The sequence below is a fragment of the Nerophis ophidion genome, linkage group LG18 (assembly GCF_033978795.1).
Source record: "Nerophis ophidion isolate RoL-2023_Sa linkage group LG18, RoL_Noph_v1.0, whole genome shotgun sequence".
Classification (NCBI taxonomy): domain Eukaryota; kingdom Metazoa; phylum Chordata; class Actinopteri; order Syngnathiformes; family Syngnathidae; genus Nerophis; species Nerophis ophidion.
The window spans coordinates 2,458,685-2,471,720 of record NC_084628.1 but is presented as its reverse complement, the minus strand read 5'-3'; the positions used below and the strand labels follow the sequence as shown (position 1 = coordinate 2,471,720).

Sequence of the window (13,036 nt, the reverse complement as noted above, 5' to 3'; positions counted from 1 at the left end):
AGGACTAATAGACTCAAAAACTCCTTTGTCCCACACGCCATTAGACTGTACAACTCCTCTCTGGGACGGGGGGGTACTAGGATGACAGGGGATGCAAAACAATAACAGTGCACTACATTTTCATAACATGGTCACTACTGCCTACTTTGTCTTGTTTGATTGATTGATTGATTGAAACTTTTATTAGTAGATTGCACAGTACAGTACATATTCCCTACAATTGACCACTAAATGGTAACACCCCAATAAGTTTTTCAACTTGTTTAAGTCGGGGTCCACGTTAATCAATTCATGGTAAATTCATGTTATATTCTTATTTTACTGTTATATTTGTATTCCCATTGTTGCTTTTTAGTTTGTATTCTTATTGTAATATTTCTCTATTTTGTTTCCATTTAAACCCCCATTATTTACTTTTTACTTTTATTTAAATTGATCTCAACGCTGTGCACTGCTGCTGGAATTTTAATTTTCCTGAAGGAACTCTCCTGAAGGAATCAATAAAGTACTATCTATCTATCTATCTCACTAAAACACTAGTAACACAATAAGCAGATAAGAGATATTCCAGAATTATCCTAGTAAATTTGTCTGATTACATCTGAATCGCTCCCCCTGTATTTTTTTTCCCAGTCCTTCACTCTCACTTTCCTCATCCACAAATCTTTCATCTTCGCTCTAATTAATGAGGAAATTGTCGCTTTCTCAGTCTGAATCGCTCTTGCTGCTGGTGGCCATGATTGTAAACAATGTTCAGAAGTGAGGAGCTCCACAACCCGTGACGTCACGCGCACATGGTCTGCTACTTCCGGTACAGGCAAGGCTTTTTTATTAGCGACCAAAAGTTGCGAACTTTATCCTGGATGTTCTCTACTAAATCCTTTCAGCAAAAATATGGCAATATGGGGAAATGATGAAGTATGACATAGAATGGACATGCTATCCCCGTTTAAATAAGAACATCTCATTCCAGTCGGCCTTTAAGAAAAAAACGAAATAAAGTCAATGCGGACGTGTGTGGGTTGGATCATTTTCGGTAGATAATTATATGTATTTCACATATGTTGTAATAGCAAGTTTGGGTTTAATAAGGATGCGAGAGGGAAGGGAAATAGATTTGCCACATCCACCTTTATCCAATCAGTTTGTTATTTTCCGCAATGCATTGACATTTTGACCTTGCTAGCAAACATACAGTTGGGAAGGGATTAGGGAAGGAGGGGGGGTTAATCATTTTGCAATGCAGTCTGCTGAAAATGAAGGAAAGCACCACTCTACATAGGTATTGACGTTGTGGTCAGAGTTGGAATTGCCACAAATCACATTTTAATATCAGTCAATCATTGTTTATTTTTATAGCTCTGAATCACGAGTGTCTCAAAGGGCTGCACAAGCCACAACGACATCCTCGGTTCAGATCCCACATCAGGGAAAGGAAAAACTCAACCCAATGGGAGGACAATGAGAAACCTTGGAGAGGACCGCCCCCTTAGAGCGACCGGTGCAATGGATGTCGAGTGGATCTAGCATAATATTGTGAGAATCCAGTCCATAGTGGATCTAACATAATAGTGAGAGTCCAGTCCATAGTGGATCTAACATAATAGTGAGAGTCCAGTCCATAGTGGATCCGGCATAATATTGTGAGAGTCCCGTCCATAGTGGATCTAACATAATATTGTGAGAGTCCAGTCCATAGTGGATCTGCATAATGTTGTGAAAGTCCAGTCCGTAGTGGATCTAACATAATAGTGAGAGTCCAGTCCATAGTGGATCTAACATAATAGTGAGAGTCCAGTCCATAGTGGATCTAACATAATAGTGTGAGAGTCCAGTCCATAGTGGATCTAACATAATAGTGAGAGTCCAGTCCATAGTGGATCTAACATAATAGTGAGAGTCCAGTCCATATTGGATCTAGCATAATAGTGAGAGTCCAGTCCATAGTGGATCTAACATAATACTGTGAGAGTCCAGTCCATAGTGGATCTAACATAATAGTGAGAGTCCAGTCCATAGTGGATCTAACATAATAGTGAGAGTCCAGTCCATAGTGGATCCGGCATAATATTGTGAGAGTCCCGTCCATAGTGGATCTAACATAACAGTGAGAGTCTAGTCCATAGTGGATCTAACAGTGAGAGTCAAGTCAATAGTGGATCTAACATAATAGTGTGAGAGTCCAGTCCATAGTGGTTTTAGCATTATATTGTGAGAGTCCAGTCCATAGTGGATCTAGTTAATAGTGTGAGTCCAGTTCATAGCGGATCTAACATAATAGTGTGAGAGTCCAGTCCATAGTGGACCTAACATAATATTGTGAGAGTCCAGTCCATAGTGGATCTGCATAATGTTGTGAAAGTCCAGTCCGTAGTGGATCTAACATAATAGTGAGAGTCCAGTCCATAGTGGATCTAACATAATAGTGAGAGTCCAGTCCATAGTGGATCTAACATAATAGTGAGAGTCCAGTCCATAGTGGATCTAACATAATAGTGAGAGTCCAGTCCATAGTGGATCTAACATAATAGTGAGAGTCCAGTCCAATCCCCTTCCTACTGTAGAACGCTGGGGTCCAAACTTGAGATTGAAATGGTAAATGGGTTGTACATATATAGCGCTTTTCTACCCCTTTTTAAAAGGAACCCCGAAGCGCTTTGACAGTATTTCCACATTCGCCCATTCACACACACATTCACACACTGACGGTGGGAGCTGCCATGCAAGGCGCTCACCAGGACCCATCAGGAGCAAGGGTGAAGTGACTTGCCCAAGGACACAACGAATGTGACTAGGACAGTAGAAGGTGGGGATTGAACCAGTAACCTTCAGATTGCTGGCACGCAGTCCCCGGTATTTACAATACTGAGGTGTTCCTCAAGGCGCCCCTTTAAGTCCTATCAAAGTTTTTTTTTTCTTTGTAGTTGATTTATGTAACAAAGGTGTTGCTGTAGCTTGTTCAACTTATTTAGTTATACTAGAGGTGTTCCTCAAGGTTCCATTTTAGGTACACTCTTTTTCATCATTTGGGCTATTTAACAGTTGCCCTGAGAGTTCAGTTCAAAAACCTGTGAGTGATGTAAAAAAGACCCAACTGAAACGTCTACTATAGAGGATGTTGATTGTTCAGAATATACAAAATAAGAATATTAGCGAAGGAAGAAGTCCAGCCCCACGGGACCTGGATTTTGAAAATGCGGCCCCCAAAACAATTTACTTGAATATCCCTGGCATACTATACTTGTACCACACTGCACAAAGTCAGTGTTCAAAAACAAAAAAAATACAAAATTTGAACTAAGCAAAATTATCTGCCAATAGAACAAGAAAATTTGGATTGTCAATACTTTCAAAAAAAAAGTCCAATTAGTGTAACCTATACGTGCTACAAATCAATGCAGACACGCGTAAACAATTGCATCGCATACTTGTTTAACAGCCATACAGGTCACACTGAGGGTGCCCGTTTAAACAACTTTAACACTGTTACTAATATGCGCCACACTGTAAACCCACACCAAACAAGAATAAAAAACACATTTCGGGAGAACATCGGCACTGCAACACAACATAAACACAAAAGAACAAATACCCAGAATCCCATGCATCCCAACTCTTCCGGGCTACATTATACACCCCCGCTAGCACCAAATCCCCCCACCCCCTTCGTGCGTTGGTTGAGATGGGCGGAGTTGGGGGGGCGGGGTTTAGTGCTAGCGGGGGTGTATTATGTAGCACAGATGAGTCAGGGATGCATGAGATTCTGGGTATTTCTTCTTTTGTGTTTGTTGTGTTACAGTGCCAATGTTCTCTCGAAAAGTGTTTGTCATTCTTGTTTGGTGTGGGTTCACAGTGTGGCGCATATTAGTAACAGTGTTAAAGTTATTTATATTACAACCCTCAGTGTAACCTGTATGGCTGTTGACTTAGTATGCGTTGCAGTAGCTTTTATGTGTTAACAGAGGCGGAATATTAAATGTGATGGGTGTAAAAGCAGGCGCGATGACATGTGGAGGAGGTTAAAGGTATTGCAATCACTGCACACCCTCAATATTTGAGTCTAGGTGAAAATTGGAGAATCCCCGGGTGATTTCTGAGAGAGAAGCACTAAAATCCGGGAACCTCCCGGAATAATCGTTGGGGTCGGTAATTTAGCAGCTGAGCCACATCAGAGTGATCAAAGAGCCGCGGGTTGCCGAACCCTGACCTATACAAAGCAATCAGTGAACTAAACGTGTTTATTTTCTAAACACATTTAAAAGTACATTCAATTCATAATTTTGATTATTAGTTTGAGTCATAAACCTTTTATATGGACGATTGAGAATATGCCACAAAGACTGTTGCAATGAAACATTCAAAGAAAGATTAATGCTAAAGGTCCTATTGTCATAAATATGGACTCACCAACTCCGCTTCTATAGTCAAACACAGCTTTATGTCGAAGAAATCTGGCGCTGGCAGTCGGCTCTATAAAGTAGAATATTTCAGGTGAAAACGAGAATTAAAACCTACCTCGAGCAGAAATACAATAGTTTCCCCTCATGTCTGGTCTATTGGCCACTTCCTGCTACCGGCTTATAAGCACCACTAATTGGAACGCGGCGGTCATGTGACAAGGGAGGGTGCGCTAAGATCCCAAAGAGTAAATAGAGCAAGAGCGTACCAGTCACTTCCGGCTACCGGCATATAACTACAGCTGATTGGACTGCGGCGGTCACGTGACTAGAAAGCGCGCAAAGAGTAAATAGAAAGACAAGAGCCTAATAGTCTCCATAAGGGTATGTATGTATTTGACACATGCGTTACACCAGCTAACCTCAATGAACACAAAAATAGCTTAAAATAAGTATATTCTCACTAATAACAAGTGCACTTTTCTTGGTGGAAAAAAAAGACCATTTTGCTTAATATGTTGGAAATTATTCTTAAATTAAGTAAATGCTAGTGCCATTATCTTGACATAATGATACGCGATCGGCAAACTTATACTAAAAATTAATTTATTTTTCTTAATGGAAAGGCATCAAGGCAACCGCTTGTTCGTCTCGGGGTCTCCTAGCCGCTCAGGCAAATCATATTGTCTAAAAATGCATTTTTCCATTGACAACATGACATCATCACGCCAAGTGGGTGCTCTGTCAGTCAATTAGTGTGCATATACACAGCCTGGCCCCTGGTCAAATTATTTTTTAATTGTAATTTTGAAGAGTTTATCTGAAAGTGCATGAGCTATTTCTGTTCAATATTGTGTGAAATGTCACATGTTAAATGTATTTTTTTACCATGCTTGAAATAAGAAATTATTACTTTAAAGAAGTAGTTTTATACTTGTGAGTGTTGATGACACAGCTTTGCAACACTTGATATTCTAGTTTCAAGCATGTTTTACTCAATATAGGTCATCAAATATCAGCAACAATCTGTAAGATTTCACTGAGGTAATTTAAGACCAACAACCTTAAAACAAATAAAATACTAACATAAAAGCTGCTTAGTGAGAGTAATTATCTTATCAGACAGAAAATAAGCAAATATCACCCTTATTTGAGATATTTAATATTTTTAGATTTCAGTTTTTGCATTGCATATCGCTCTGTACTATGAATATGTCATAATGGGGGGGGTTTTCGCAGCTTGCTGCGAAGTTTGTTCTCCCGGGATGCAAACTGACTTTTCCTGGAAAAAAGGTAGCAGGTCGGAACATATTTATTAATCTAACTACAAATCTTGGCAGAGCATGAGGTAAACAAACATAAACAACGGCGTGGAACAAACTAAAAACTGTGGCATGAAACAAACAGCACAAACTATGGCTTTGAGATAGCACGAAACTGTGGCATGACACAAAAAGCATAAACCATGGCGTGGAACAAACACAGAACTGTGGCATAAAACAAACAGTATAAACTATGGCTTGGAACAAATACGAAACTGTGGTATGAAACAAACAGCATACACTATGGCTTGGAACAAACACGAAACTGTGGCATGAAAAAAACAGCAAAAACTATGGCTTGGAACAAACACGAAACTGTGGCATGAAACAAACAGCATAAACTATGGCGTGGAAAAAACACGAAACCGTGGCATGAAACATACAGCGTAAACTATGACTTGGAACAAACGTGAAACTGTGGCATGAAACAAACAGCATTAACTATGGCTTGGAACAAACACGAAACTGTGGCATGAAACAAACAGCATAAACTATGGCTTGGAACAAACACGAAACTGTGGCATGAAAAAAACAGCATAAACCATGGCGTGGAACAAACACGAAGCTGTGGCATGAAACAATCCACATAAACTATGGCTTGGAACAAACACAAAACTGTGGTATGAAAAAAAACAGCATAAACTATGGCTAGGAACAAACACAAAACTGTGGTATGAAACAAACAGCATAAACTATGGCTTGGAACAAACACGAAACTGTGGCATGAAGCAAACAGCATAAACTATGGCTTGGAACAAACACGAAACTGTGGCATGAAATAAACACAACTTACGTGGACACTGGACACGGCATGAATCAAACAAAAACTATGTGATCGCATTAAAACAAGCAATGACGCCAGCCCAACTGGCAGACAAGAACAGGCTTAAATATTGGTTTCTTGATTAGAGCAAGTGCGTGTCCCGAACACCAGAGGCAGGTGAAACTAATAAGTTGGCATGGTAACCAAAACAAACAAGGGTGCAGAAAAACAGGAACTAATGGAGTCTTAAAACTAACATAAAATAACAAAAACATAATCCAGACCAGAGATAATGACAGAATACCATGAATTGATTAACGTGGACCCCGACTTAAACAAGTTGAAAAACTTTATCGGGTGTTACCATTTAGTGGTCAATTGTACGGAATATGTACTGTACTGTGCAATCTACTAATAAAAGCTTCAATCTATCAAAAAAAACACTAGATGTTCAGTAGACCAGCGGGCGTCCATTGATACCAACGGACTCTCCAGCGTGGCCCGTTTTGACTTTGAGGCCTTCCGCTTCGTTCAGCACCAGGACCAGGCCAAGTCCAGCATCTACTTGCACTGCATCCTCAGACTCTGCGAGCCCACCAAATGCCAAGAACTGCTGGACGTGAGTAGAAACAACCCGGAATCGAGGCAGGGAAGACACGAGAATGGATGTTTTGTTCATATTTGGAGCTTTTGCCTTTCTTAGTTGTGTTTGAGATTTTTATTGATACGTTTGCATGATGCAATTTGACAAACGAATCTAATCTTTCAGGCTTGTGGCAACAGAAAAAAAAGGTCCTTGGCTCCTTTTGGACAAGAGGGCAGCGACTCTGCCACCGTTTCCGTCGGACCTCTATACACCACCGGAGAAGGTAGGACCCCCATTATGCTACTCTGGACTTAGTGTATGAAGTATAAGGCGCCGAATGGTCTATTTTTGATCTTTTTTCATAGATAAGCATTGAAGGACTGATTTTTTTTTTTTTTTGTAAATGTAAAACACTTCCTTGTGGTCTGGGGACCTGTACTGGTCCATGAAGCATTTGCTACCAGGTCGTTGAGAAACACGAAATAATTTATAAAGGACTGCATTTTCTCCGACTTAACTTTGGCTTTTCCCACTAGACCAGGGGGGTCAAACCTGTTTTCATTTTCTCCGACTTAACTTTGGCTTTTCCCACTAGACCAGGGGTGTCAAACCTGTTTTCATTGAGGGCCACACCGCAGTTATAGCTGCCAATAGAGGGCCGCATGTAACAGTAAATCAGTCATGAATTTGAATATTTTACTTTTTTTTACGTAAAGAGTATATAAAAAACACAGAAAAAAACTAGCAAGCTTAGTTGCCAGACTTTTACTCTAAAATATTTGCTGTTATTTTAATATTATTACAACATATTACTGTTAATAGAAATACAGTACCGCTGTTTAATTTTATTTTGGCAACTCAGCTGCCAGGTTTTTTACCAAAATAAAACGTGGTACCATAAAATCATCAACGTAGATTTAAAAAACAAAAAAACTTTTATTACTAATCTATAGTATATTTAGGCCTGATATTTACATCAGCACCCCAGCCCTTTAACCTTTCATTTACTATATGGATGATAACGCCGCGTCGTCCCCACACTCTGAGGGATATTAACACAACATTTTACAGAAAGTTCAAGTTTATTGTTCTTCGGTCAATGGTCAACAAAGCAAAAAAACAGTTGTACATTCATAGATTGAAAATAAAAAATGTTACAGGCCGAAAGGGTTTAGGCTGAAGTTAAACACTTATTGCGCCTAACCCTGTAAACAATTTCAAGTACAAAATAAACTTCCGAAAGTTATAAAAAGTCCTTTGCACAACATATTATAAATACACATTATAAACAACATGAACATAGTTAAACTTTATACACAGTACAGGCATGTGAAATATCCCTGTGTACATATAAGACCTTTGCACTAATTATATATACAATATATACAACAATTGTACTTCTATTATTATTTATATCTCATGTTAAAGTTAATTACCAATGATTGTCACACACACACTAGTTGTGGTGAAATTTGTCCTCTGCATTTGACCCATCCCCTTGTTCACCCCCTGGGAGGTGAGGTGAGCAGTGAGCATCAGCTGTGGCCACGCCCGGGAATCATTTTTGGTGATTTAACCCCCAATTCCAACCCTTGATGCTGAGTACCAAGCAGGGAGGTAATGGGTCCCATTTTTATAGTCTTTGGTATGACTCGGCCGGGGTTTGAACTCACAACCTACCGATCTCAGGGCGGACACTCTAACAACTAGGCCACTTAGTAGTTATTTATAGTTTTACATGCAGAAAACAATCAAATATATTTAAATGGCAAATTAAACAAATGATCATTTAACATAACTTTTACATGTAGTGAAGACTTTTGACATTTTCTAATTCATCAGTGTTTCTCATCTTTTAAAACAAAGAGCTGGCCCAAAATACTTTGTTCGGTGCAATAATCGAGGCAGCATTGAACGTCGGAGTGAAAAAAATGTTCCTTGAAATCCGAGTGGTATACAAAAAAAACGGTGTGCACGAAAACTGAGGTAATAATAATAATAATGATAATAATGGTGCAAAGCCGCCTTCCGCCCGAATGCAGCTGAGATAGGCTCCCGAACCCCCAAAAAGGGACAACCGGTAGAAAATGGATTGATGGATTAGATTTTATACAGCGCTTGTCAAGGCGTGGACTTTGGTGTGGTTTGTTTTCCCGTGGTGCAAAGCGACTGGACCGAACACGACGTGAAGGTAATGACATATTTTAATCTTAACTCAAAAAAAGGAACAAGCGAGAGGGAGCTCACAGAGGAAGTACAAAAACTTGGCGATGAAAACTAAAACTTGCACTAAAGCAAAACTATGGACAATAAAACCGAAAACACTTACTGTGACTGAGAACGAGCATGGATCATCGGCATGGATAACATGGGTGTGTAGGAGGTGATGTCGCCAGGCTGACTGCCTGGCAACAACAGGCTTAAAAAATGGTGCGGTGATTAACAGGTGCATGAGTTCAAACGAACCAGGTGCGTGACATGACAGGTGAAAACTAATTGGTAGTCATGGTGACAAAACAAACAGGAGTGCCCAATGAGTCCAAAACCAAACAGAACGTGATCACAAAACATGACAGTGCTTTTCTATTATTAGATACTCAAATTCATTCATACCTGATGGTGGTGGTAAGCTACATTCGTAGCCACAGCTGCCCTGGGGTAGACTGACAGGTACCACTGTGTACAGTCTCTTTATTGTGCAAATTTACAAAATAAACCTTCAATTTCTACTTTCTTTCCTCACTTACAGACAGGCCCGTCGCCGCTTCCTACAGTACGAGTAAGTAGAAGTGCCCCGGCTATGTGCGATTGCTCTATAAGTTCAACATTGACTACTCTAAAATGCATACAAATATCACTTCACTGCCATTTCTTCATGATTGTAATGGTCGTGCTTCAGTGAGATATTGTACATGCGGTTGACATTCAGCTGATGGAAGTGCTCTTTCAGGTGACACCGCGGCGTCAGAGGAGCGCGACACGGACGTGACCGGCCTGGTGGTCGGCGTGGTGTTCGGCACGGCCGCCTCCGCTCTGCTGGTCCTTGGCGGCTGGTTTGTGCTGAAGAAGTTTTATTTGGCGGGACCTCGGTCCTTCAACTGAGGCTTTGTAAACACTACCTAAACTTTCATGGGTATTTTCAGTGCAGACACACTAAAACATGGATTTACGTACTTTTGTGTGTTCATGTAGCAATTTGTTTAATAAAAAAACACAATTTTTCCTTTACAATTGAACTGATAGCTGTGCTTGCCACTTATATATTGTTGTCTTACACTTTTTAGTCTCATTTGCAAGTTTGTCCTTTGTGTGTTGCCATAATTTCAAAGTAAAAGAATGAAAACGAAGAAGAATGGACCTTATTGTCATTACAGATTAAGGACTCCAGTTTAAGGTGCAGTAGTGGAAACAAATATGGGGTAAAAATAAAAAAGACAACTGACATAAACAGACTACTATCCAAGTAGTCTTTCCCGTTAAGTTGCAAGTACCAGTCCTGTGTTTTTGTTGAGTGTTTAAATAGTGAGTCTTATTCTGCGTTGTGTAGTTTTTTAAAAAATAAAAGACACTCCACCATTCCGTCGTTTCATTATTTATTGGCAAAACGAAAGTTGATTTTCAAGGAAAAAATTAATTTTCAAGGTAAAAGTTGACTTTCAAGGAAAAAAATGATTTAAAGGCCTACTGAAATGAGATGTTCTTATTTAAACGGGGATAGCAGGTCCATTCTATGTGTCATACTTCATCATTTCGTGAAATTGCCATATTTTTGCTGAAAGGATTTAGTAGAGAACATCGACGATAAAGTTTGCAACTTTTGGTCGCTAATAAAAAAGCCTTGCCTGTACCGGAAGTAGCAGACAATGTGCACGTGACGTCACGGGTTGTAGGGCTCCTCACATTGTTTACAATCATGGCCACCAGCAGCGAGAGTGATTCAGACCGAGAAACCAACGATTTCCCCATTAATTTGAGCGAGGATGAAAGATTCGTGGATGAGGAAAGTGAGAGTGAAGGACTAGAAAAAGTTAGAAAAAAGACGAGGGCAGTGGGAGCGATTCAGATGTTATTAGACACATTTACTAGGATAATTCTGGAAAATCCTTTATCTGCTTATTGTGTTACAAGTGTTTTAGTGAGATTATACTGTCGCACCTGAAAGTCGGAGGGGCGTGGCCACGGGTGGTGTGACCGCCAGTGTCTCTGAGGGAAGCCACGTTTCTCGACGAGGTGAAGCGAAGGCAGCCGGTGGAAGCATCCCACGTTCGGGGGCGGCCGGTCGGAGGAGGCAAGAGAGTCCACAGCTGCCTCTTTAAACAGGTGCACGAGGAACGACGCTAGCTCTGCGCTCATGTCTACAGTAAGAGACGACTTATTACCACAATTTTGTCACCGAAACCTGCCGGTTGACATGTGGTAGGGAACCATGTTCGCTTGACCGCTCTGTTCCATAGTAAAGCGTCACGTCATCTTTCGGGAATGTAAACTCGGAAACACCGGTTGCGTTTGTGTTGCTAAAGGCAGCCTTAATACACTGCTTCCCAACTACATCTTTCTTCTTTGACGTGTACATTATTAATTGAACAAATTGCAAAAGATTCAGCAACACAAATGTCCAGAATACTGTGTAATTTTGCGAGTCAAGCAGATGACTTATAGCTGGGATCGGGGCTGGAACAAAATGTTCACTACAATCCGTGACGTCACGCGCACGCGTCATCATACCGCGACGTTTTCACCAGGATACTTCGCGTGAAATTTAAAATTGTAATTAAGTGAACTAATAATGTGTTGCAATGTTAATATTTCATCATTGATATATAAACTATCAGACTGCGTGGTCGCTAGTAGTGGCTTTCAGTAGGCCTTTAGAAAAAAGAAAATATTTTCAAGGTAAAAGTTGATTTTCATGACAAAAAATTATTTTCAAGGAAAAAATATATTTTTAAGGTAAAATTTTATTTTCAAGGTAAAAAATATTTTCAAGGTAAAAGTTGATTTTCATGACAAAAAATTATTTTCATGGAAAAAATTAAACAGGTCTCTACTTTCTGGCGGACTGATATCTGCTCCTTCTCATACAAAAGTCAGAAAGAACAGGAAATAAACAACATTCATTCATATAAAAAATAAAAATATAAATAACATTAAAAAAAACGTTTTATCACAAAATAAAATAATAATAATGCACAAATCCACATACCTGTGTAGGAAACACGAAGCACATACACAGGTCTCTACTTTCTGGCGGACTGATATCTGCTCCTGTGTGGTGTAAATACCATGCGTAAATACGAGCAAACAATTCAAACAGTCGACGCTCTTTTCCTTAACTAACAAAATTGTGCATCAAAAAATACTTCACTTATACCCACAACATTAATGTTTTAACTTTTAGAGTATTAGGAACGTTTAGAAATAATATTTACACAAAGAAACACGAAGCAGTCAAGAACTATTACCTTCTCGTCCAAAAATCCGAAAGAACAGGAAGTAAAGGACTGAAAAAACAGCAAAGTCACTTCCCGCATCGGACATCCGGTTCTTCAAAATAAAACCAATACTTCAAAATAAAACATACCTGTCTCGTTCATAATACAGCGCAGTGGTTCTCAACCTTTTTTCAGTGATGTACCCCCGTGAACATTTTTTTAATTAAAGTACCCCCTAATCCTGTGGTGTCCAAAGTGTGGCCCGGGGGCCATTTTTAACGGCCCCACGGCACATTTTAAAGATACAATTGAAAAAAATTAAAAACATAAAAAGTGGTATAAAAGAGCAAGCAGGTGAAATGTAACGAGAAAATGTTGCAATGCTTTAATAACACAAAGCTGCCATGCAGGCTGTTTAATTCTTTAAAAAATTATAATGAATCAAAATCAATGTCCTATTCAAGGCTTCAATTACGTCACATTAAATATTCCACTTTGAAATATTTTTTGGGGAAACTGTTGCATATTTTGTGTTT

At 39.6% G+C, this 13,036-nt stretch overlaps 1 protein-coding gene across 1 annotated transcript; it reads left to right on the top strand.

The window, feature by feature from the left end:
• The first annotated feature begins 5,740 nt into the window (after positions 1-5,740).
• Positions 5,741-10,637, top strand: LOC133537413 (zona pellucida-like domain-containing protein 1). The gene is made up of 5 exons (XM_061878420.1): positions 5,741-5,745; positions 6,930-7,101; positions 7,252-7,351; positions 9,818-9,847; positions 10,019-10,637. The coding sequence occupies exons 1-5, from the start codon at positions 5,741-5,743 to the stop codon at positions 10,168-10,170; spliced, it is 459 nt and encodes a 152-aa protein (XP_061734404.1). The 3' UTR covers positions 10,171-10,637.
• Positions 10,638-13,036: the final 2,399 nt, after the last annotated feature.

What these genes read in the sequence shown, in the direction of transcription:
- LOC133537413 (XM_061878420.1), top strand. An exon ending in TCTATACACCACCGGAGAAG is followed by an intron (nt 7,352 to 9,817) that starts GTAGGACCCCCA and finishes CCTCACTTACAG; the next exon opens with ACAGGCCCGTCGCCGCTTCC. An exon ending in CGCCGCTTCCTACAGTACGA is followed by an intron (nt 9,848 to 10,018) that starts GTAAGTAGAAGT and finishes GTGCTCTTTCAG; the next exon opens with GTGACACCGCGGCGTCAGAG.